This window comes from Staurois parvus, unplaced genomic scaffold (assembly GCF_062004578.1).
Source record: "Staurois parvus isolate SC_StPar_1 unplaced genomic scaffold, SC_StPar_1.0 ptg001296l, whole genome shotgun sequence".
In the NCBI taxonomy this organism is placed as follows: Eukaryota; Metazoa; Chordata; class Amphibia; order Anura; family Ranidae; genus Staurois; species Staurois parvus.
In genome coordinates this window covers 131-26,630 of record NW_028319092.1, presented here as the reverse complement: position 1 = coordinate 26,630, position 26,500 = coordinate 131, and the positions used below count along the sequence as shown (strand labels likewise).

The 26,500-nt window shown below is 42.3% G+C and overlaps 1 protein-coding gene across 1 annotated transcript; it reads right to left on the bottom strand.

Annotated features, from left to right (window-relative positions):
- Positions 1–5,621: 5,621 nt before the first annotated feature.
- HOOK2 (hook microtubule tethering protein 2) lies at positions 5,622–26,263 on the bottom strand (the record flags this gene model as incomplete). Its single annotated transcript, XM_089660959.1, has 9 exons — positions 5,622–9,924; positions 10,434–10,505; positions 13,855–13,959; positions 17,839–17,942; positions 19,798–19,880; positions 23,015–23,049; positions 23,122–23,209; positions 23,857–23,994; positions 26,197–26,263. Coding segments are annotated over 9 exons (863 nt in total), but the record flags the coding sequence as incomplete, so codon positions are not given.
- Positions 26,264–26,500: the final 237 nt, after the last annotated feature.

Below are 26,500 nucleotides of genomic sequence, written 5' to 3'. Positions count from 1 at the left end.
GGATAAATGCCTTTAGGCCTCATTCTCACTGAAACGCCTGTTTTAACTTTTCTGAATGCAGGAAAAGTAATTTTATGAAGTATATAAGCATTTATGCTTTTCAAATAACTTTGTTTTCTTGTTTTACAGAGCATCCAGAAAAGTATTCACAGCGCTTAACTTTTGCCACATTTTGTTATGTTACAGCCTTATTCCAAAATGGATTAAATTTATTTTTTCCCTCAACATTTCTACAAACAATACCCCATAATGACAACGGGAAAGAAGTTAGTTTTAAAATCTCTTGCAATTTATTAAAAATAAACACATGTACATAAGTATTCACAGCTTTTGCTCCATACTTTGTTGAAGCCCCTTTAGCACCAATTACAGCCCCAAGTTGTTTTGAGTGTGATGCTACAAGCTTGGCACACCTATTTTTGGGCATTTTCCCCCCTTTGTTTTTGCAGTACCTCTCAAGCTCCATCAGGTTGGATGGGGAGTGTCTGTGCACAGCCATTTTTAGATCTCTCCAGAGATGTTTGGATTCAAGTCTGGGCTCTGGCTGGCCCACTCCAGGACATTCACAGAGTTGTCCCGTAGACACTCCTTTGTTATGTGGGCTGTGTGCTTGGGATTGTTGTCCTGTTGAAAGATGAACCGTCAACCCAGTCTAAGGTCCAGAGCACTCAAACAGGTTTTCAGCAAAGGTGTCTCTGTACATTGCTGCATTCATCGGTCCTTCAATCCTGACTTGTCTCCCAGTTCCTTCTGCTGAAAAACATCTCCACAGCATGATGCTGCCACCACCATGTTTCACTGTAGGGATGGTTTGGCCAGGTGGTGAGCGGTGCCTCGTTTCCTCCAGACATGACGCTTGGCATTCAGGCAAAAAAGCGTTCAATCTTTGTTTTATCAGACCAGAGAGGTTTGTTTCTCATGGTCTGAAAATCCCTCAGGTGCCTTCTGGAAAACTCCAGGTGGGCTGCCATTTGCCTTTACTGAGGAGTGGCCTCCATCTGGGCACTCTACCATACAGGTCTGATTGGTGGAGTGCTGCAGAGACAGTTCTTCTGGAAGGTTCTCTTCTCTCCACAGAGAAATGCTGGAGCTCTTTCAGAGTGACCATCAGGTGCTTAGTTACCTCCCTGGCTAAGGCCCTTCTCCTCGATCACTCATTTTGGCCGGGTGGTCCGCTCTAGGAAGATTTCTGGTGGGTCCAAACTTCTATTTATGGATGATGGAGGCCACTGTGCTCATTAGGACCTCAATGCTGCAGAAATTTTTCTGTGCCCTTCCCCAGATCTGTGCCTTGATACAATCCTGTCTAGGAGGTCTACAGACAATTCCTTGGACTTCATGGCTTGATTTGTGCTCTGACATGTGCTGTTACCTGTGGGACCTTATATAGACCGGTTTATGCCTTTCCTAATCATAGCCAATCAACTGAATTTCCCACAGGTGGACTCCAATCAAGTTGTGGGAACAGGATGCACCAGAGCTCAATTTTGAGTGTCATGAGGCTGTGAATACTTATGTTTTTTTTTTTTATTTTTTAAATCCATTGCAAAGATGTCAAAACAAACTTCTTTCATGTTGTCATTATGGGGTATTGTTTGTAGAATGTTGAGGGGGAAAAATGAATTTAATCCATTTTGAAGTCTGTAACATAACAAAATGTGGCATAAGTTAAGCGCTATGAATACTGTCTGGATGCACTGTAGATGGTTTTTGTCCAAAGACAGGATCGGAGGTGTGAAAATTGTGTACTGGTTACATATTCCCATTGGTGATGAAGTCTTAATAAATTCTAATCCTTTGATTTACATGGCGGAGAGTGTAGAGTGTTAAATCTCTAGGGTAAAACATTATATGTGAATGGTGTCAAAGGCCACTGCCCCTGTTCATTGATTATTGTTCCAGTTCGAAGAAGATGGCCTCTTTCATGCTTCCAATACTTAGACATGACATCTACCTTTCCATGGTATTTGGATCATAGTATTGGTCCTACGTGTTTGGATATAAATGGTGGGGATCCTGACACTCATCAGAAGTGAAGTGGCGGCTTGGAGAAGCAAAGAAACATCTTCAGTATTACAGAACAAGTCCAGCTGAATGTGGCCAACTGCTAGGTAGTGAGTGGTTAAATAAAAGTCAATCAGCAGAGTTCCCCACTGCTGTCATTTTAGGATGAGCAGTGCATGTCTGAGTGCACTTTAATGTCTATGGGGGCCTCTGGGACTAAAGGATGTTACAATGACCAGGATTCATTGTTCAGGACATAAAAGGTTAAGCATATCCAGGGTCAGCAAAAGCACACAAATCCCCAAGTAACATTTACACAAACAATCAAGCCTGGCAAATTTTCCATCCCCAAGTTGTCTTTACTACCACGTCCTGAAGAAGGGGGAGCTCTTTAACCCACCAAAATGCTATTTTTTTTGTCTATAAACGAATATGAATTTTAAAGACAGCTGTTGATTACAAGTCTACAGTGCTGTGAAAAAGTATTTGCCCCCTTCCTGATTTTTTTTTTTGCATATTTATCACACTTAAATGATTTAGCTCAAACAAATTTTAATATACAAAGATAACCCAAGTAAATACAAAATGCAGTTTTTGAATGATAAAAAGCTGGCCCTATGATTAAAAAACATAATTGCCCCCTAAGCCTAAAAACTGGATGTGCCCACCCTGGCAGCAACAACTGCACTCACGCGTTTGATAATTGGCAGTCTTTCATATCACTGTGGAGGAGTTTTGGCCCACTCTTTGCACAATTATTTTAATTCAGCCACATTGGAGAGTTTGAGCATAAATAGCCTGTTTAAGGTCATGCCGCAGCATCTCAATCTGATTTATTTCCAAACTTTGGTTTTGGAGTGGCCTAGTCAAAGTTTTTTTTTTTTTTTTTTGAGCCCTTCAGAGGTGGACTTGCTGGTGCATTTCAGATCATTGTCCTGCTGCATAACCCAAGTGTGCTTGAGGTCAGGAACTGACAGCCGGACATACTCCTTCAGGAATTTTTTGGAAGAGCGCATAATTCATGGTTCTATCAATTACTGCAAGATATGCAGGTCCTGAAGCTGCAAAGCAGCCCTATACCATCACACTATCACCCTGTTTGACTGTCGGTATGATCTTTTTATGAAATGCTCTGTTAGTTTTATGCCAGATGTAACAGGCGACAAATACCTTCCAAAAAGTTCAACTTTTGTCTCATCAGTCCCTAGAATATTTGCCAAAAAAACAACCAAGAATTTTTTTGGCAAAATGTGAGACGAGACTGTGTTCATTTTGGTCAGCAGTGGCTTTCGCCTTGGAACTCTCCCATGGAAGACATTTTTGCCCGGTCTCTTTCTTATGGCTGAATCATGAGCACTGTACTGAGGCCTGCACTTTATCTTTAGATGTTGTTCTGGGTTCTTTTATGACCTCCTGGATGAGTCTTCTTTGTGCTCTTGGAGTAATTTTGGTAGGCCGGCCACTCCTGGGACAGTTCACCGCAGTTCCAAGTTTTCTCCTTTTGTGGATAATGACTCATCGTGGTTCACTGGAGTCTCAAAGCCTTGTCAGTGGCATTGTAACCCTTTCCAGACTTATACATGTCCATTACTTTCTCATCTGTTCCTGAAATGCTTTTTGAGATCTTTGTGCTTCACTTTGTCAAACAGCTTCTATTTAGGTGATTTCTTGATTTGAAAATGTGGTTAATCACAGTTCATTCATGATTTAGCAAGGGGGAACAAATACTTTTTGACATAGGGCCAAGCAGGTTTGGACATTTTTTTTTCCCTTAATAAATAAATCATTTAAAAACTGCATTTTGTATTTACTCAGGTTATCTTTGTGTAATATTACATTTGAGGATCTGAATCATTTAAGTGTGACAAATATGCAAAAATAAATACAGATCAGGAAGGGGGTAAATACTTTTTCACAGCACTGTATGAAATGTCTATATAACTGTTCGAGGACTGAAAGTACAAGTTCACCTGTGTGAACATGTTAGATATTCCACCCGTTTTTAGGATGTAAGATGTTCCCGCTGCTGCCCAATCCCTTTTAGATTGTAAGCTCCAAGGAGCAGGGCCCTCCTAACACTCTTGTATTGAACTGTATTGTCTCCCTTTATATTGTAAAGCGCTGAGCAAATTGTTGACCCTATATTATTATACAGTATTTATAAAGCACCAATAGTTTGCTCAGCTCTGTACATTACAGAGGGGGACAGAACAATAACAATACAATGCAAAACATGAGGGGATCGAGGGCCCTGCTCTTTCGAGTGTACAATCTAGGAGGGAGGGGATAGTGGTACAGGAGGAGATAGCTGTGGGGGATGGAGTGGTAGGAAGAGTGGAGGAGGTCGGCAAATTAGCAGGGGGTGGGGTAGGCTTCCCTGAAGAGATGGGTTTTCAGGGTGCGTCTAAAGGAGAGGAGAGTAGGTGATAATCTGATGGGTTGGGGCAGGGAGTTCCAGAGGATGGGTGACACCCTGGAGAAGTCCTGGAGGCGGGCATGGGAGGAGACCAGGGAACTAGAGAGAAGGAGGTCTTGTGAGGAGCGGAGTGTGCGTGTTGGGCGGTACTTGGATATTAGGTCAGTGATGTAGTTCGTGGCAGTATGGTGGACAGCTTTGTATGTCAGTGTTAGGATTTTGATCCGTTGTGCAATCGGAAGCCAGTGGAGGGATTGGCAGAGGGGGGTGGCGGAAACGGAGCGGTTGGAAAGGTGAATGAGTCTGGCAGCCGTATTCAGGATCGACTGAAGCGGAGATAGCCAGCGGTGAGGCAGGCCAGTGAGGAGGGAGTTGCAGTAGTTGAGTCGTGATATGATGAGGGAGTGGATGAGCTGTTTAGTGGTTTCTGGGGTTAGGAACGCGTGTATTTTGGCGATGTTGCGGAGGTGGAGTCTGCACGAGGTTGTTAAAGATTGGAGTATATAAATCCTGTATAATAATAATGCCCCAGTGACAGCAGTACAGGGAGAGGTTACGGTCACTTTTTTAAAAACAGCACAGCCATATGAGGATCCGCCCACACGGCCATAACATTTATTCAGAGTTCTGTGAATGATCAAACTACAATTCCTAACAGCCTTTGCAGCTGTCGGTATGTAGTTCTCAATGAACTACCACAATGCTGCTGAACGCTGTGGTAATTCATTGACTCTTCCTATCAGACTGTATGTATGTGCACAGATACACTGATAGTTTGCAGCATTGCTTTCCAGGCTGAAAGGAAAAAAAAAAAAAGTAAATGCACATTTTTTTTTTTACCTTTTAAAAAAAAAAATATAGGCATTTATTTTATTTTTAGTGTGAACTTATCCTTTAAGAACAAAACCTTGAGACATTTGACTTTCTGTACTTTCTATATTTAAATGTGGAGTTCTTAGATTCAATGTTGCACAATTTATGGCAAAAGTAACCCAAGGATTTCAAAAGGTTGAATTTTTTTTTTTTTTTTTTACATAGAGGACCTGAAAAAAAAGCGGCGAGCTGGCCAGTGGGTGTCTGCTGTACCCACAGATGTGAGATCAAGTCTCTTGTCTGCCAGATCATTCAAATGTCATCTGTAGCGATATTAGCATTCAATTTTCAACTAATAGAAGTCTGTTAAAGAGGAGACCAGGGCAGATTTGATAAAAAGAGAAGTAAAACTTTATTTGTAGTGTATAAAAGTCGACAGTTTAAAACAATGTGACTAAATAAGAACAAATAGCAGCTGGTAGAAGGGAGTCTGCAAGCTTTCTTAACAGCTCAACTATAAATAAAACGATCGCTACTAGCCTTTTAAAAGTTAAGAATTATGTTGTTGTGTAATACTGATTGAAAGAAAAAAAAAAGATTTGAATGTGCGTTAAGAAAAAGCAGTATACGTATGCCTGTCTGTGGAACTACACTTCCCAGAATGCTGTAGCAGCCATTGACTGACAAGGCATGCTGGGAATTTTAGTTCTTCAAGGGTCAAAGTACTAACTGCTCAATCCTACCTATGTTATGTGTTCTCTAGCACCACCTACAGGCTGCACTACTGTGACCTTTAAAAAGGGGTTTGAGTCATCAATGGGGATGACATTCAGAATCCAACAACGGAAAGCAATGCATCTATGACATTATTGCTACAAGGATGTCCCACGCAGTTCCTTTCAGGAATAAGAGAAGTAAGACACAAAACCCAGATATGACGTCTATATAGACAACAATAGCAAAACCAGACTGATAGCGTTTCATAGTTTACACATTTAAATACACATGAGCCTATAAAAATGGCTCTACTGAAAGAAAATGGTTGTCAAAAAGTTGAGTTCCAATGAATTAATTCTCAGAAACTAAGCAGTAAAATACTTTTCGGGAACCAGTTAATAGAGACTGATGGGGATACCACTGGTCTCAGCGAGTCATTGACCAGCAATACGTATGTATTGGAGTTAGCAAATCTGACATGCGTATTCCATGCCATTGACTCACTAAAGTAGTGAAGATGCGACAAGGGTAGCTTTCTTGGAGTCCACACATCAAAAGCATCCCATATTTATATTGTACCAAGTTACCTTTAGCAACGCAAGTTAAAGTAAGAAAAAAGTCAAAAATTGACTAAGTCCTTTGCAGCTCCTGCAAGAACACACATAAGGGGTCCTGGAAAACCCGTATGCTGGAGTGTGCTGCCTCCAGACCTGATAAAGCACTGTTTGTATGACACTTGGCCTCTCCACTGTTGTCAGTGCTGGGTTCTGTGGGAGGCAGACAATCAGTGCCTTTGTGTCACAAAGAAAGCACCTGTTGTCTTGGTGGAGAATCCCAAGGGGTTGAATTACTAAAGGCAAATAGACTGTGCGCTTAGCAAAGTGCAGTAGCTCCAGTGCTTAGTAAATGAGGTGAAGCTCAATCCCCAATCAGGAAAATAAAAAACACAGCATTTTTAGTTGCACATGATGGGATGATGGAAGTCAGTACAGATGCTGCTGATTTACTAAGCTCTTGAGAAACTGCTCTTGCAGCGTGCAACTGCACTTTGCAAAATGCAGTCTATTTGCCTTTAGTAAATTACCTCCCATGTATCACAGAAGCTGGATGAATCAAGAGGTAGCACACTCCAGCAATTGGGTTTTTCAGGGTGTATTTTTCATGGAAGCTCTAGAGAATGGTAACCCCCAATTTATAATTTGATCCACTTTAAGCTGACAGACATGCAGTCTGGAGACATCAAGGGGTGTTCCATCCTTTGCTACATTTAAATGAATGGTCTTATACCTGCTCTCCTTCATCTTTTCCAACTGCACTACTTTTTCCTACAAAATTCCTTCTGCTGATGTTAACTCATGTATTGATCTGCTTCTTGGGCTGCCACACCTATCAATACTTTCCAGAGTCTAGTTCATGGCAATGGAAATACACAGTTCATTGTGGGCTATTATGCAGCTAGAGCACAACACAAAGAATTTAGCTAGTCACAAGTCACATCACAGAATGTACCCAAAAGTAATTGATGATCTTATTTATAAGAATGGAGAAAAAAATGGATCAGTCTGATTTACAAGAAAATGTACATGCATCATCTATAGTGCAGCTGAGTATTCCTGTGGCCCTGAGCTGAGAATGGGGAAACTGAATTCTATGCACAATCTTTAGACAGGGACAGCTCTCTATGAACCTCTGGCCACACAGGCCTGATGTATCAACATTTTGTAAGAACTGGAGTCATGCCCTCAGCCAGCCAGGTTGATATTTGCAAGGCAGGTTTGAAGTGGTTGGCTGAAGAGAAGAAACTCCAGTTCCCAGTAAGATCATGGTGACACATTGGGCCTATAAAAGGTCAGACTTGCTCAGAAAATGATGTCAAGTCCGGAGAAGCTGCTTTTAGTTTCACCTCCCAGGAACCAGCTTGGGCATATAGAGTTCAAGTTCCACTTTCGAATAGTGTGCAAGTCTCCATTCAAACAGAGAGAGCCGAGGAGCTCCCGAGTGTTTCTGTCAAGTACAACACAGAAGGTTTCCATGATTTATCTACTTTAAAAAAATGCTTACAGAACATATAGGCGATGATCCAATATTCAGTGTGGCAGTGCAAAGAGAGCAGCCAACAACCATCAAATCTGTGATGTTAAAGCAGGGGCGTCAAATTGGCAGCCCTCCAGCTGTTGTGAAACTACAAGTCCCATCATGCCTCTGCCTTTGGGAGTCATGCTTGTAACTGTCAATCTTGCAATGCCTCCTGGGACTTGTAGTTTGGCAACAACTGGAGGGCCGCCAGTTTGACACCCGTGCTTTAAAGGAACCTCGTTAGAACCGCTGTCACAGCTAAAAGATATCAACCTCTAGAGGTTGGAGCAGACCCGGCTCTAAATCCCTAAAGTGGAGCTAGTACCTGGGGAATGGGGGTTACCGAGCATAAATGCTCAGCCCCAGAATCAGCGGCTTCTGAAATTTTTTAAATGTCCAGATGAGAGCCCCACCTATAACAAGAAATCATGAAAAGTTCCTTTTAGAAAATAATTTCCGACAGACGCAAATCTTGCACATGCTCACAGCTTTTAGAGGAACACAAGTCACAGTAAAAAGGAAAGAACAAAAGCCTAAATATCACACATGACAATCAATCAGAAACTATAAATAAAATAAACCTTAAAATATTTTTGTAAAGGGCATCAGTGATGGCTGTTAGATCACCTGCATGCGCGTTGGTGACATCACATTTGAAAATGTCAGCACAAGGGAAAGAAGAAGAAGAAAAAAAAAAAAAAGACTGGATGACGGGAAAGAAAAAACAGGAACCAACCAATCATATTTCAAGAATCAAAAACACGGATTGTTTGGGTATGGCGCCTGCAGTTCAAACACGACCGGTTATCAAAAATTCATATAGGATGTGTTGCTGGTAACAGCTCATTAGCTGTAACTTAGTGAAAGACATTAAGGAGAAGGTGGACGTGCCTTAAGAGAGGCCTTTGGTTTGTGCTCAACTAGTAAAGTGCATCAGTCATGCGAAAAAGCCACTTTCAAGTTCCCAAAACTGTCAGTTTGTATTGCTTGTAGTGAACTGTAGAGCTGACACAGGCCAGCAAAGCTGCAGCAAGGGCCAAAACTGACAGCTACTAGGTAACTTGGGGTACTTTTCCAATGACAGATATCTGAATAGAAGAAACATACTTTTAAAACAAATAATGTAATTATAACTTTCAAAACGGACGTGTCCATAGTTTTTCATTAAAATATTTCCTCTGTATTATAAAATCTGTTATAAAACCATATTCCACTCTTTGTTTGAAAAGACATCAGAATATTTAATACAGGAAGTGGGCATTTTTTATTCCTGCTGATTGGCTGAAGGACAGTATCCACGAGGCTGTGACACCATTGCCGAATCAGAGGTACACGAACATGCTCATCCGTGTATTAAAAGTGGGGGATACAACAACATTTACTTACAAAGGAGGTGAAAAACTAGTGATTGTCTAAAGAGTGCAGATGTGAGGGAACGTGCAAGAACATTATGGGATGGTTTCTGGGTTATATCTACATTAAAAAGGTGGCAGCAATAGATTAAAAGGCAGTTCCCCTTCACTAAAGGGGAAATTCATTTCATAAAAACACATGCCAGGCTCCCTAGACAGGGTGGGGACCAAGCTTGCCAAAAGAGTTCCCTAAATCCCTGTAATTAGGTTACACTGGGTTCCCCACAGGGCCTGGCAACTGATAGCTTATCTGAGGCCTAGCTTCCTATTTTAAGAATTTATTCTGAAATGTCCATAGTTCTAAAATAAATAGATTCAGGAAAGGCTCTTGCGCTTCTCAGCATTGGCATATCTGGGCAGCAAGGACGTGCGGGAAAGCTGGCTGCGTCTGGCGTTGGTGGCGAGCCGCTGCTGAGCCAGGAATGATTGGGCGCCACTGGGGACCTGAGTCCTCTCATCTGTGACCTTCTGCTGGAGTGCCATGCCCTGGAAAGAAAGGTAAGCTTCCATTAAAGTGTACCTGTAGTGGCTGCAAGGGTCAAACTGAAACTTGACTTCAACAGTAGACACCTCCAGAATGCTACGAAGGCCCCCAAACCTGCTTGGTTATGCAAATACCATCTTCAAGTAGGAAGTCATCATATTGTCTCACCCTCTCGTGTGCCAGAATACTGCCCCGTATTTATAGCATGCAACCTCACAGACCCAGGAGGCAGGTCTATGGCTGAAGATGGAGTATGCAAAACACAGCTCCTCCAGACTGCGGGACTTGGGACATGGGACTGCTGCAGGAATACGACTACCTTTACTAAAGGGCTGCTTTAATTCATCAGTGGCATAACTGTACAAACTATAGAGGTTGCAACTAAGCCTGAGGAGGCCAGAGCTTCCACCCGTAAATGGAGTTCTGAGGCCTCTACACACTTTTGTTTGGAATGGGACATTCACACTGTGACAACACCGCACACTTATTCCCAAATGAGTCTCTCACTCACCATATTATACCAGGCACTTATTATAAGTTTTTCTTCTTGGTCTCGCTGGGATTTTGTCTTCTCAAAGTCGTTCTGTAAAGAAGAGGGCAAAAAAGGACAAGTGCAATCTTAAAATCGTTTAAAGAGGGCTAAAGGAACAAAAAGGGAAAACAAAGATCATTCACAGCAAAGCAATTGTTTTTGGCATGGTGTACGAAGGGCAAAAGTTACTGGGATGATGTTTATGCGTCCTTGTGTGAGAAAACAGATCACTGACCTGGATGGACACTGGACGGGTTTGAGGGTCCTGAGTGAAATATCCTTACTATGAAATATCCTAGCTTAACCCCTTCATGCCTGAGGGTAAAACAAATCTAAATGCCTAAGTACAATTTTGCAACGTTGACCTGTGTTAGTAAAACCGTCCATATCATCACAACTACTTTGTACATCCGGGTGGATTATACCTTGATTTTTTCAGGACAAATTGGGCTTTCATTTGGTGGTAAATGGTAATGGATATCTCCTGATTTTTTTTTATTATCAAAGGAAAACTGGCCCAAAATAGTAAAATAAAATAATTTTTTTTTTACTGTGTGTTTCTTGTTACTACCATAACCTACCACCAAAGAACAACCCAAAATAAATTCTCCAGCTCTTGACGATCGCAGCGATACCATATATGTGTATGTTATTTGTTGTTTGTACCCGTAGTACAGCCCAGAAACAATAGTGCACATTTTGTTTTTGTCTTTTTTTTTTTTTTACCTAAAACACACTGACATTGACACTAACTGACCCCAATTTGTTTTTTAAATCCTGACCTTTGACCCTGACCTTGCCCCAAACACGAACCCTGGCACTGAACTAGATCAAACCTTGATCTAGGTATTTTTCTTTATTTCTTCTTTTATTTTTTAAAATTTATCATCTTTTTTTTTTTTTTTTTAACAAACATTTTTTTTTCTCTTTATGCCAGGAGTTAGAGAAATACAATGTATAATATGATGTATATAATGATACAATGTATCTCTCTCCTCCATTCATAGAGAGAGAAAAAAAAAACAAGGGGGGCGGGCTGTACAGTGACTGATCACTGTGGTAGCCAATCAGAGGCTATCACAGCGATCATGTGACCCAGAATCGGGAGTCCTGGGTCCCGATCGTTAGGTGCTCTCAGTGACACCACGGTCTTTGTGCTGGGAGTGCGCCCAGCACAAAGACAAGTACTTAAATATGCGTCCCCACGGAAAAAAGCCCAGTTCCATGAGGCCGCATATTTGTGTGACGTCAGCGTCAAGGGGTTAAAGTTGAACTCTAACATTTCAACCCTGCCTCCTGTCCCCCCCCCCCCCCCCACCTCCCAAAGCCCCTCCGTCAGTCTTTTTTATTTAAAAAAATATTATATGCATACTTTTTTTTTTTTATTTTATAGCCTTCTAAGCTGGTCTGGTGAAGTCAAGGCAGCTTCACACACAGTCCAATCCTAGAGAGTCTGGCCTATAGGAAACAACCCCTGGAGGGAAGGCTGGGCTCACAGAAAAAGGGTAGAATGACACGAGTGTCGCTGTGCCTGAACTGGACTGTTACTGCTCACTGAGCAGGAAGTCAAGGATGGTGCTGGAGCATGGAAAGGGTAAAGTAAAGATTGAAGATACAAGAAAAATCCTGCTGCAAAAATCACCTCGTCTCCAGCACCGTCTCCAACAGAAAATCTACTCTGCTGCTGCTCCTCTTTCAAGTTAAACAATGGCCAGCATTGTTCATCCTACTTCCTACAAGCAGGGGCGTATTTACCACAAGGCAAACAAGGCATTTGCCTAGGGTGGCATTTTTTAGGGGGGCAGTAGTGCTCCCTGGTAGAAGGGACATATGCGGCATGGGGACAAAGTGGGATCCGAGAGAGGCTGCGGGCTGCTTGAAGGTGTATGCAGAGCCCAACTGTTATTCCCGGGAATGCCCAGAGCTGTGAAGGTGAGTGTCTCTCTTTCGTTGGGGGTGGGGGGTGGTGTGAGTGTGTTAGTGGAAGGCTGTCTCGGGGGGGATGTGGAGTGTCCAATTTTTGTGTTGCCTAGGGCGACAAAACCTAAATACACCACTGCCTACAAGCCCAGGCTATCGTGGACACGCTCTTATGGTCAACCTGGTCCTACAGTACAATACAAGAGCGCACTGGCATTATCATGTAAGTGATTTGCTTATCAACACTGAAGACCAGCCATTGTCGCCAAAGGTGAAGACAACAAATAACCTTTACGAAGTCACATGGCCACCCCTAAGACAAGTCAATTTATCTTCCTTATAAGGGGAATTTGTTTTAGAAATATGAGCAACCAGAACTGCTTAAACTAGGGGTGCCCAACCCATGAGCCACATGTGGCCCCCGAAGCCCTCTGATATGGCCTGCGACCTTAAACCAGGGATTCTGGTTTCCGCAATCTGGGCTTGCCAATCTACCACCCAGAACATCACAGTGCAGCTGGAAGAGGGAAAAAAAGGTCAAGTATTAAACACATAGCCCGCACTTTTGCAATGGACATCGCACCTTTAAAAAGGGTTAACAACTATTACACCGCTTTCACACTGATACGAAGGGTACGGCATAGTGCACCTGCACGTTTCCCTGCGGGTCAACTGCACTGAGCCATAGACTTCAATTATACCCTGCGGGTTTGGTGTGTTTTCTGAAAGTGCACCACACCCACAAGATATAATAGAAGTTGATGGCATGGCATAGCGCAGCTAACCAGCTGCAGGTGCACCGCAGCAGATCAGTGTGAAAGCAGCCTTTTAGGGGGCAATGGATAATAAGGGCTTGTTTACATTTGGGCAGGAGGGACGGTGGGGGGAGGCAAATACGGGAACAGGTCCTCTGCATTTTCCTCCTGTAACTGCTGAATTCTGGCTTCGCCTCCTCTCCCTCCCGCCAGCATTTAGCAGCTGCAGGATGAAAATGTTTATTATGCTCACAAGACCTTCTCTCTAGTTCCCTGGTCTCCTCCTCCCATGCCCGCCTCCAGGACTTCTCCAGGGTGTTACCCATCCTCTGGAACTCCCTGCCCCAACCCATCAGATTATCACCTACTCTCCTCTCCTTTAGACGCACCCTGAAAACCCATCTCTTCAGGGAAGCCTACCCCACCCCCTGTTAACATGCCGACCTCCTCCACTCTTCCTACCACTCCATCCCCCACAGCTATCTCCTCCTGTGCCACCATCCCCTCCCTCCTAGATTGTAAGCTGGAAAGAGCAGGGCCCTCAATCCCCTCATGTTTTGCATTGTATTGGTATTGTTCTGTCACATGTTCTGTCCCCCTTTGTAATGTACAGCGCTGAGCAAACTATTGGTGCTTTATAAATACTGTATAATAATAATAATTATGCCATTCAAAATAAAAAATTCAAAATTTACTCTTTTCTGTTCATATAGCTGCTTGCTCACCTCTAAATGCCGTATACGCATCTGCTTCTCTTGCAACTGGTTCTTTAAGGCCTGGATTTCAGGAGGGATGTAATTCTGCTGTCTGGGCTCCAAAGTCTTAATAACCTGCACATACAATAAATATCAGTAATGGTACTGCAGACTAATGTAAACCATTACCAAGTAATTTGGACCATCTGATAATTATTCCACAATATGGCAAGAGTAATATTAAAATAGAAGGACTAATAAGCTAGGAGAAAAAAATTAAACGGAAAACGGATATCGGTTATAAAAAAACAAACAAAAACAAAACAAAAAAAAACACAACATAAAAAGGGGGGACTGGACAAAACTAAAATATAATACACTTAACAGGACTATATGTTTGAGAAAACCAAGCCAGGCTGAAAATTCAGCCTTTAGGTCTCATGCACATTAAGTATCAAAGATGTCGCTTTTAAGGGTGTTTGAGTTTTTTTCCTGACTTTAAACGCCCCTCTATGTTAGCCTACGTCACCATGCACACATAGGCGTTTACAGGCAGAAAATAAAACAGAGCCAGAGACTTCAGGGGAGGAGAGTTTTGCCGCCAGATACACCTGATGTACCTAAATGCTTGTAAAAGCGCCTAAATAACTTCACCTTTTTAAAAAAAACTATAAATGCACTTTTTTTGCAAATAGAAAAGTGTACATTTATTTATTTTTTTTTAGAAGCCTGGAAAGCATTGTTCCCACGATCAGCAGATCACTAATGCCATGCAGGACTCCTGCAGACTGTCAGTGTAAAATATCTGCCCATACATCGTATGGACGGCAGTTTTATACTGACAGAAAGAATCAATGAACTACCAGAGCGCTCAACAGCACCGTGGCAGTTCAGTGAGAACTACAAGCTGACAGCTGCAAAGGTTGTTGGTACTTGTAGTTCATTCATTCAACAGAAATGACGCGGCCGTGTGGGCAGAGCCCCGTACGGCAGAGTTCTTTTCAAAAAGTGACAACTGGTGCGGAGAACATACTGCTGTCACACAGAAGGATCGGATCTCCAAGAGGCTGCAGGAGCAGAAACATATTACATGTTCCACCTGTTTTTAGGGTGGACTATGTAACATGTTTGCAAAAATGAACTTATCCTTTATGCTGGGCTCCTCCCACAGCTCTGCTTTCTGCACAAGTTATGTATAGCACAGTGATGATGCCACAACTTTTATATTGTAATTTCTGGGTTTTCAAAAGTGCAAACAAAATGAGCATAGTGGCTACATGGTTAGCACTTCTGCCTGGTAGTACTAGGGTCATTGGTTCAAATCCCAACCACAGCATAGTCTGCCTGGAGTTTGCATGTTCTCCCTGTGCCTGCATGGGATTCCTCCGGGTACTCCGGTGTCACGGTGCACCCTGTGCCTGCTGTCCCTCTACCTGTTCCTTCACCCCTCCCTCCCCCTTGCAGATTCCTCACATCCTGTCACCGCCTACTTCAAAGGCTGTGCAGGATGGGAGGAAGCAGCCACTGTGGTGCGGGTGACACCTCTCCCGGCAATGTCGCTGGAGAGTCGCGACCCCCCACCAGGAGACCTCTGGCGCAGGCCGCTGGGATGTCTCAGTGCGTCCCCCCCGGCGAGCGCAGCGGGGGCACGAGGCTTCCCACGCTCTGTGCCCGCCGGAGACAAAGGCCGCACTCATGAGAGCGCGGCCCGAGTCGGGTTGGGGGGGGGGGGGGGCGGCCGGAGCGGGACCCAGCCCGTGAGTTCGTCCCCCGCTCAGGAAAGGGTGCTGTGTTAGGTCTGAGCTGAGGCCAGACCCCACAACCAAGACCCTGCCGAGTCCCTGCAAGCTGTTGATCCCCTGCTCGAGAAGAGGAGTACTGTGTGGGGTCTGAGCTGAGGCCAGACCCCCACAGCCAAGACCCCGCTGAGTCCCTGTGAGCCTGCTGTTGTCCCCGGAAAGCTGAGCCCCATGAGGATCCCTGTCTGCTGACCGCTGTCCCTGGAAAGCCGCCTGCTGCTGAGTGTCCCTGGAAGCTGCCTGCTGCTGAGTGTCTGCAAGCCGCCTACCTTGAGTGTCTCTACAAGCCGCATGTTGCGGAGTGCCCTGAACTGCCCCTATTGTGTGCCCAGATTATCCTCGTCTGAACTGCCCCTATTGTGTGGCAGGACTAATACTTGCTTGGACTGCCTATTGCGTGTCTGGAGTATCGTAGCTACCTGGACTGCCCCGAGTGCTCGGGTCATCGCTACCTGAATCGCCCTAGCGTGGACCGGATTATAACTGTTTGGACTCCTCCCCCCTCTTCTCCCCTTTTTTTGGGTACCCGGACGCTACCTTCCTACCCTGATTAAGTGCCTTCCATAGTTCAATAAAGCTTTGTGTGTTTACCATCTTCTTTGTGCGTTCTGTCCCGTCTACGCTTCCGTCACATCCGGTTTCCTCCAACACTCCAAAGACATGCTGGTAGGTGAATTGGCTCCTGTCTAAATTGTCCCTAGTATGTGTATGTATGAATGTGAGTTAGGGACTTTAGATTGTACGCCCCTTGAGGGTTAGGGACTGATGTGAATGTACAATATATATGTAAAGCGCTGCATAAATTGACGGCGCTATATAAGTACCTGAAATAAATATCCTTTATGGGTATTGAGAAATAAATTTAAGTACATGAGTTTGTGCCTGGAGTTCAACTTTCAAAATGTGCGCCTGTGACAGATCTGTCTTGTGCCAATATCAAACAAACTATCCCATTTCAAGACTGCAAGCTGCTGGCTGCTTTACTTTTTATGTGTATAGTTAAAAGCAATCATTTTGATCCCAAACACATCAAGTGGTAGGATACCCTGACATATATAAATGATTCTTTATTTTACATAAAGTAGGGGGGTATACCTTTTCTCTGAAGAGCACCACACCAACACATTTTTCATAAGCATCATCTCCTCCTGTGCCACCATCCCCTCCCTCCTAGATTGTAAGCTCGAAAGAGCAGGGCCCTCGATCCCCTCATGTTTTGCATTGTATTGGTATTGTTCTGTCACATGTTCTGTCCCACTTTGTAATGTACAGCGCTGAGCGAACTATTGGTGCTTTATAAATACTGTATAATAATAATAATAAGCGTAACAATTACTTGCAAGCAATCAGCTGTGGTTATTCGTGTAGTGACTGTGTACTTTCTAACACAAAATCAAAATGGGCTGTATATTAACTGCAGCGCCTCCCTCCAATGGCCCAGAACGATGGCCTATGCACAGCTACTGGGGTGTTAATGGCACAGGTGGGCAGTGTTAAGACATGATCCTTGAGCACCGAAGGCAAAAAGGCTAAAGTGCACCCTCCCCCCCCCCATAAGCTGTGAACCAGTTCAGCAACATAGGTTGCAGACTCTACCCTTTCTGTACTACTCTTTTGCTGAAGAGCTCAAGGCAGCCATCTCTTCTGTTTATCTGCCAACCCTACTCTGAAAACTAGACACTGTCTATTTTGGAACGTGTGAAACACCAATAGTGTTTTTGGAATCACACAGTTTTCACAAACTGTTGGTTGCGGATGTGGGAACAGCCATGACTGTTGAGCAGGCAAGTGTGAACCTTGCCGTATTGAATAACAGATTAATTGATGTGCTAGCAGCCTCACCTATAGCAATTAAAAATAGGAGTAAGGGAGATTTTATACTGTTCATAGCACAATTGTAGTATGTGACCACAGCTTAGCTAAACTATTATGCAACACATTTATATGAGGTCAGTCGAAGATTTTAAATGTTTAGCTGGGCTTATTGCCACTATGGCAAGCAGAAGCTTTGTGTCTCATATTCAAAGCCTGGATTGGACACCTGACCCTTTTATGCAGTCTGCAAGTGTCTAAAGGAGGACCTGTGGTCCATAGCCATCATAATTTCATGTCTGCAGTGAGGGAGAATAAATGGCAGAATCCAATTTGCTACACTTAGAGTAAATAAAAAACAGTACTTGAGAAGGTCTATTAAAAGAATCATAGATTTACTCACTGTACGGGCTTTTTCCACATATCTCTTGTACCTCTCCTCCATGGCCCGCATGTCGTCTTCCTTCTGCCGCAGGATCTGCTGTAACTCATCCACCTTCTTGGACACTGAAGAAACACAGCCAGGCTTACAAGTCACCACCGATGTACTAAATACACCCTTAGACTAGTTACTAATTGATAAACCGAATTAAAGAGTAAACTAAGGTAGACGGCCAAATACCCCATCTGCATGGAGTCTGAATGTTCTTTTCGTGCCTGCTCTAAATGAGTGTGTGTGTGTGTGTGTACGTGTGTGTGTGTAGGTGCGTGGGTGTGTGTGTGTGTGTAGGTGCGTGGGTGTGTGTGTGTACGTACGTGTGTGTGTGTAGGTGTACGTACGTGCGTGTGTGTAGGTGTACGTACGTGCGTGTGTGTAGGTGTACGTACGTGTGTGTGTGTAGGTGTACGTACGTGTGTGTGTGTGTAGGTGTACGTACGTGTGTGTGTGTAGGTGTACGTACGTGTGTGTGTGTAGGTGTACGTACGTGTGTGTGTGTAGGTGTACGTACGTGTGTGTGTGTAGGTGTACGTACGTGTGTGTGTGTAGGTGTACGTACGTGTGTGTGTGTGTAGGTGTACGTACGTGTGTGTATGTAGGTGTACGTACGTGTGTGTGTGTATGTGTACGTACGTGTGTGTGTGTAGGTGTACGTACGTGTGTGTGTGTAGGTGTACGTACGTGTGTGTGTGTAGGTGTACGTACGTGTGTGTAGGTGTACGTACGTGTGTGTAGGTGTACGTACGTGTGTGTAGGTGTACGTACGTGTGTGTAGGTGTACGTACGTACGTGTGTGTAGGTGTGTGTAGGTGTGTGTACGTACGTGTGTGTAGGTGTCGGTGTACGTACGTGTGTGTAGGTGTCGGTGTACGTACGTGTGTGTATGTACGTGTGTGTAGGTGTAGGTGTACGTACGTGTGTGTAGGTGTAGGTGTACGTACGTGTGTGTGTGTAGGTGTACGTACGTGTGTGTGTGTAGGTGTACGTACGTGTGTGTGTGTAGGTGTACGTACGTGTGTGTGTGTAGGTGTACGTACGTGTGTGTGTGTAGGTGTACGTACGTGTGTGTGTGTAGGTGTACGTACGTGTGTGTGTGTAGGTGTACGTACGTGTGTGTGTGTAGGTGTACGTACGTGTGTGTGTGTAGGTGTACGTACGTGTGTGTGTGTGTAGGTGTACGTACGTGTGTGTGTGTGTAGGTGTACGTACGTGTGTGTGTGTAGGTGTACGTACGTGTGTGTGTGTAGGTGTACGTACGTGTGTGTGTGTGTAGGTGTACGTACGTGTGTGTGTGTAGGTGTACGTACGTGTGTGTGTGTGTAGGTGTACGTACGTGTGTGTGTGTGTAGGTGTGTGTACGTACGTGTGTGGTGTGTGTACGTACGTGTGTGTGTGTGTGTACGTGTGTGTGTACGTACGTGTGTGTGTGTACATATATGTGTGTGTGTGTGTGTGTGTGTGTACGTGTGAGAAGGACCTCAGATTGTAAGGTATTTGAGAGCAGGAAATGAAATGAATATACAGTATGTAAAGTGCTGCATAAATGGTCAAAGCTATATAAAATGTCTGTAATAAGTAAATAAATACATACAGTTTACCGTTTCACCTCCCAAAATATCTGTAATCCTGGCCAGCTGTTCTTGTGATATATAAACCTCTGCTAGTCAGAATGACCACTCTGCTACTTTCTGGTTTACAAAAAATCTTTCTTGAGTCACTTCTCTGCTCATAGGACAAAGGTGATGATGCTGTTTAATTTACTCACAGTATGATTAGGCAAGAGATGGAGAAGGGATAAGAAGACTCATAGCTGCACCAGAAAGTTGAACTACTGAACCAGAAATGGTGTGTCACTTGTCTGGCTGTGTGTTGTGAAAGAGGTGCGACTGGCTGACCAAAATGAAAAAGGTGATATCCACTTACTGTTCAGGTCAGATTTGGGCTCCAGGGTCTCTATGTACTCTCTCTTCTTCTGGAGCTCAGAATGAGCCTCGTGTAGCATCTCACTGAGAAAGAAAAAGAGAATGTGAAAATTCTTTCACTAAGTGTTTTAAGCTCTTGCACCTCTTTCACTTGCCAATGTGTACAAAAGCTGCCGCTATACATGAGCTGTTCAGCTTACAAGCACCTCAGGGTGCGCAAACATTGGACAAAACTCCAATCTGTTCCCAGTGCCACAAATATTCTCTGCCATCTTGCCTCTCAAATAGTATAGAGAAGGTGAAGCCAGGTTGCCAAGCACAGGCCGCACATAAGGCACTTCCATCTTGGTTCAGTCTGCCTATGCTGAAGCTCGAAAGAGTAGGGCCCTCTTACCCCTCGTACGTTGTTTGTTATTGTTGTACTGTGCCATGTATTGTCCCTCCTATATTGTACAGCGCTGAGCAAACCCTTTGGCGCTATATAAACTCGATGTAATAATAATAATAATAATAAGCTGTACATTTTGCAGAAAGGAGGAAGAGTTTGTAATGTCAGTAGGGGTTTACATGGGATTTCGGATCATGTGATAGCTGTGACTGGAGGTGACAGTGCTGGGGAGAGTATGAACTATGCAAAAAAATTTTAAATAAATAAATTGACGCTGATAAAATGCATATAAAAACAATGAATCTCAAACACAAGGCCAAGAAAACTCTCAATTGGTTTCAAAGAAAGAAAATAAAGCTGCTAGAATGTCCCAGCCTGACTTGAATCCAATAGAAAATCTACGGAAAGAACTAAAGATTAGGAGTTCATAGAAGAGGCCAACGGAACCTTCAAGATTTGAAGAGTTTTATTTACCTTGTGATTCCATTTTATTACACATAATAGTACATAATTACAACTTCATTTCTGAACTTAATTTGTTTTGGTTTCTTTGTATGTAATGGATTGCATGGGAGGTTACCGACATGTGGTGAAAATTTCATGTCAATAGCACCTTTAGAAATATATCTACCGGGAAAAATGGTGACGTCTTTAATACTTATTTTACCGCTGTATCAAAAACATAAATAAGACCTGCCACATATAAAACTATTTGTGAACATGATGTGTTCAGAGGTCCTAAAACTTTCAGCACATTAGATAGTACAGGAAAGCAAAGACGGTGTGAAATAAGGAACTTATAAAACAAAACAAGGAGCTCAAACTGTAAAATATATTTAGCATTCTGTCAGAGCTGGTTCTGGTCACTGGTCTAGCAGCCTCAACCAAATGGGCTCTAAATAAATTCTCATTAAAAAACTCCAGGACGTCAAACATTTGTCCATATCCCCCTCTCAAGCTCTGACGAAGTGCACCTCAACTGAAACCCTTTACCATTAGCCGCCTGGCCTATAGCCTTTGGCGGCCTCAAAAACGCTTTAGCTTTCCGGGTGCACGCCATTTGGCGTGCTCCCGCACATGCGCAGTTCGCACGGTTGCAGAGCCGCGCAGCGGCGCAATCTGTCACCGGCCGTGTACCTTGGACACGGTCAAAGACAGATCTGAGTACCGGCCCCCGTTGCCAGTACCAAGTGACCTGCTGTGACCAATCACAGCAGGTCACATGACAGTTGTATACAATGGATGGCTTCATTCATGCCAACCATTGTATACTAGTGCCTAACTGTGAATAGTCACAGCAGGTCACATGCACATGTCATGTGATTAGCTGTGGCCAAATCACAGCTAAGCACAAAAAAAAAACAAAAAAAACCTGAATGAATCGATGTCATTCAGGTAAATGCTTGCTTATAGCAAAGTAAATTCTTTGCTATAAGCAAATTGTGTAAAAAAAAAAAAAAAAAAAAAAATACTGATCACTTCCCCAAAGTAGTACAATGTTACTATGGTAACATTGTACTACTTTGGTCATAGTAAAATCTGAAAAAAAAAATCTGAATAAAAAAAAAATGTAAAAAAAAAAAAAACAAAAATATATATATAATTTTTTTTTTCATACTGTCACCAGTCAGTGTCCCCTGATCACCGCCATGCAGTTATATGATGATGCTGTACTGCACTGGTGACAGTATGTAAAAAAAAAAAAAAAAATAGCGAAAATCATTTTTTTAATTTTTGAATTTTCCGAAAAATTATGACAAAAAAAAATACAACTTCAAAAAACTCGCCATTCCTCTTATGAAGTACGTCGGACTGTCTACTCTGCAAAAAGGGGTCATTTGGGGGATATCTGTACTGTTCTGACATTCTTGGACCTCAAGAAATTAGATTGGCTGTCAGTACTTCAGGATTGATCAATATTCAGATCTATACCATAGTTTGTGAACTCTATAACTTTCCTACAGACTAAATAATACATCCTAATTTGGGTTATTTTCACCAAAGACACGTAGCAGAATACATCTCGTCCTAAATTTATGAAGAACAATTATTTATTTGTAAACTTTTATAACAGAAACAAAGAAAAATGTCTTTTTTTGTTAATTTAGCAAAAAATAAAAACCCCAGCCGGTGATTAAATACCACCAAAAGAAAGCTCTAGTTGTGTGAAGAAAATGATAAAATTTTAGTTTGGGTACAGTGTTGTATGACCGCGCAATTGTCATTCAAAGTGTGAGAGCGCTGAAACGTGAAAACTGGCCTGGGCAGGAAGGTGTAAAATTGCCCGGTATTGAAATGGTTAAAAGGTGTTGACTTTTTTACACCAAAACTTTTACTATGACAAATAAAGAATCACTTCCTGGCTGTCATTTTCAGTTTGGCACTCTCACTTCTAACTTATGCTAAGGCTCCTCAGGCATTAGAGAGTTGCCTCAGTATAAATGTACCTACCTAGATTGGAACACTTAAGCTTGAAGACCAATGCTTCACGACTCCATTCTCATAATGAAGTATGGAATTGGCCCTCACATCGGTAGTACCGAGAAGGGCTGCTTGCTATTTCATCTTCTAAAAGTGAGGGAATCTGCTCTTAGACAGTTGTCATTGGAACTGCTGTCCGCACTGGAAGATTTCGATCACTTCCTGTTCTCGTTTTAACTGTCAAAGTCTGGATTTCTCATCACTTATTGTCCAGATGATAATGGTCACAAGGACTAATAAAGGAGAGAATCAACAAGGTGGGGACACAGGAGAACAATAGAAAAACCTGTGGTTCCAACATTTCTGCGCTATCATAAAATGGACTTTTGTTCAGCAGGTTTACACTTACAGATGTTCCTCCAGCTTCCTTTTCAGCTGTGAAGACTGGAAAAGAAAGAAGATATGTCAGAGTCACATACGTGATTTAAACATTAGAATCACACAAGCAGTACTTACATCTTCAGCACGATTGCCCTGTTCGCGCAGCTGTCTCTGGAGATCCTCCAGCTGAGCCCGCAGCTCCTGGATCTGCTGTTGATTCAGTCTGAAACAAGATCAAAGCCAAAGTCAGAATGAATGAAACCTGCAGTGAGAGATAAACAGGGCCAAAATGCAGGTTCTTAGCGGCCTTTGGCTACAATCGTTTCACTGACCCGAAATATGCATGCAGATTAGAAAGTAAGAAATCCTCATGTTTGAGCACTGCATGGCAGTGAAGCAGGGCAATCAAATAGCGAACATTTGCTGATGCAGAGATCAGCTATAGCATGTTAAAACATTTCCTCAGAATAAAGTTTTGTTTTTTTTAAACAAAGTGGGCCCAATATCAGATACACTATGTAGCGAAAAGAAAAGCTTGAGGACCCCTGACCGTTGCATCTCCGTGAGCTTTTTGGATATCACATGCCAAAATCAAGTGCAGCAGACTGATGACATTATCTCAGCCTAGGCAAAGTCACTAAATAGATCTGAACAGCAGATTTCTAATGACAAAAGGCACAGCTTTTTGAAAAGGTGTACTACCACTGTATTTTGTGACACATCAAGAATTTATTCATGCAGACTTGTGTCACAGCTCCATTTTAATTACACTTCATCTGTCTCATGACATTTAAAAAAAAAAAAAAATTAAAATAAAACAAAAACAAAATACAAAACACACGAAAACAGATATTTGCTTCTTTCCCTTACCGATTCTCACTTTCCTGGCGGTTACGGGCCCGGTTTGATTCCTCCAGCAGATTCTGCAGCTCACTGAGGCGCTCTTGGTATGAGGCCTCTTGAACACACAGCATCTTATTCTCCTGCTGCAGCCGAATCACTGTCTCCCTGGAAGATATACAGGTTTTTAGTAGAATACATGACATGCAGGGCTGTATATACACCATACGGCATTTATGGTCAAATGCCTGGGGCTGCAGGATTAAAGCTGACCTGCCCCACTAAACTGTACCTCACCCCCAGCTAATTTTTCAATGTAGTAATAAAAAAACAAACAAAAAAAAAATTCTGAGTCACAAATGTATACTTGAATCCAGGGTGGATAAAAATCAATGATTTATTTTTAAAAAAATCAAAAAATCTGTTTTTTTTTAAAATAAAATGCTTTTTGAGGAAAATTATTACCATCCAAAGGTTATTCCATCATGAAATAAAGATTAGTTTTTTAATTATGTAGAATAAGGCTGTATATGTTTTAATTTTTTTGGTAAATAAATTCCATGAATCCATTCACAATGTCATGCTCTTCCAGAGGTTTTTGTAAGATTATTGGGCAGTTTCTCTGCCTACAAGATATTATCACAGATGTTGGTTTACTTTTGCGGTTCTCAAAACTGAATTTGACTCAGCGGAGATCACATGACTCTTCTTCACAACAAAAATGTTATAACATGAACAGAGTTAAGGAAAAAGACCTTCATCCTAACTTCTACAAACCTATGAATACAGAATCAACCCCTTCAGTGCTAAGTTTCAAGAAGTTCAGTGAATAGAATAGAAACAATATTTTTCTGATTGTTTGGAGTGGAATAGATCTGCACAAGAAGAAAGTGAAACTAAGTGTGAGGAGGAAGGGGCTGACAGTCTAAGTTTCTTAAAATATATATATTTTGTTTAGCCAAATTAGTTAACCAAACATGGATGTTAAGCCAATCAACATATGCTGGAATGTTATTGTTTCAGATGAATAAATCTATTTAAATTGTTATTATTAAGGTAATGATTATTTTTCTCCTTCCTAAGTACAACAGAAAAGTTGTCCAAATATGAATGATTAACCTATTAAACTGGGGATAAAAAAACGAATATGAAAAGTTGTTATTCGAAAAATCTTCATCTACTTGTATATTAAAGTTATACCAGCAAGAATTAGTCTATGTAGAAAACTAGGATTTACATCAAGCCTTACTGACTAGTGATTTAAATTAGTCTTTATGTAGAAAACTAGGATTTACATCAAGCCTTACTGACTAGTGATTTAAATCGGGATTTAAATCAGATTTGATTTAAATCAAATCCACCCTGCTTGAATCCATAGTTATTCTTCTTATTCTTATTCTTCTTATTTCTGGTCTGCAGAGTGGGGTCAGTACTTCTTCAGGATCCCACATTGCTGCCTTTGTAATATGGGCACTTCCTGTTGGTTGTCATCGTGGAGTTCCTCACTGGTCCTTGAAGAGTCCAGCGGTGGTGTGATGGCAATATATTTGTGAGCCCAAACTGCAGTGAGGGATCATCACTCTTCACTCCGAGGAAGGGAATGGCAAAATACCATCAAGGGACATGTGAGCGCACCCAGGTGAGTTTTAAAATAAAAATCTAAAGCCCTTTGTCAAATAGGGGCTAACTCTGAACATCAAAATTAGACTAATTACTCTTTCCCATTTTCCATCTTTTGTCTACCTGTAGACATTTGTATCTATAAATTTCAGCTGTACCAGGGTGCAGGCAATATTGATGAGAGTCAAAAGGATTTTATAGTTGTGGAAACATTAACTCATCTCTCCTCTCTCTTGCATGGTGGTCTGTAAAAACTGAAAAAGAAGCTCTGCATACAGAACAGACCTCATGCTGGCTTCGGCAGCACACTCTAGTTAATACTTTTTACTGAAATAATGACAGAACACAAGGGGCACAGCCTTACAAAAAGGGCAACCGGCTTTCAGGTGTAAGTCTACATACAGCCCTGAGCAAGCAAGAGATCATGGGGTGGATTTACTAAAAGCAAATAGACTGTGCATTTTGCAAGTGCAGTGCTCCAGAGCTTAGTAAATAAGGTGCAATCACATTCAAGGGGAAAAAACAAAAAACAAAAAAAACAACAGCATTTTTGCTTGCACATGACTGGATGATGGAAGTCAGCAGAGCCTTTACCACATTTACGAAGTTCAGGAGTAAATGCCTTTGCAGAGTGGAAAATGCCTCTTTGCCTTTAGTAAATCAACCCCCATGTGTTATAAATAAAAATGGTTGCTTCTACTCTTTTCCCATAACAGCACATCACAGACAGACATTGCTGGACAGACTTACTTCAGTTCTGCAGGCAGGATCTCTGCTGCCAAATTCTCCACAGGAGGAGATGGCCCAGAAAGAACATCTGCAATGGAGCAAAAAAAAAAACAACAAAAAAAAAACAAAAAAATATTCACGGATAGGTCACAACTGAAAAAGACAACACCATAACAAACCATACAGCATCTACACTTATCTGAGGATTGGTTAACCTCCCTAGTGGTTCTGATTATGTCCATATTTCTGTGCTTAAAAGCGGTACTTTTTTTGCATTGAAATATTTTTTTTTTTTTATTGTAGGCTGTAATTTTTTTAGGAAATA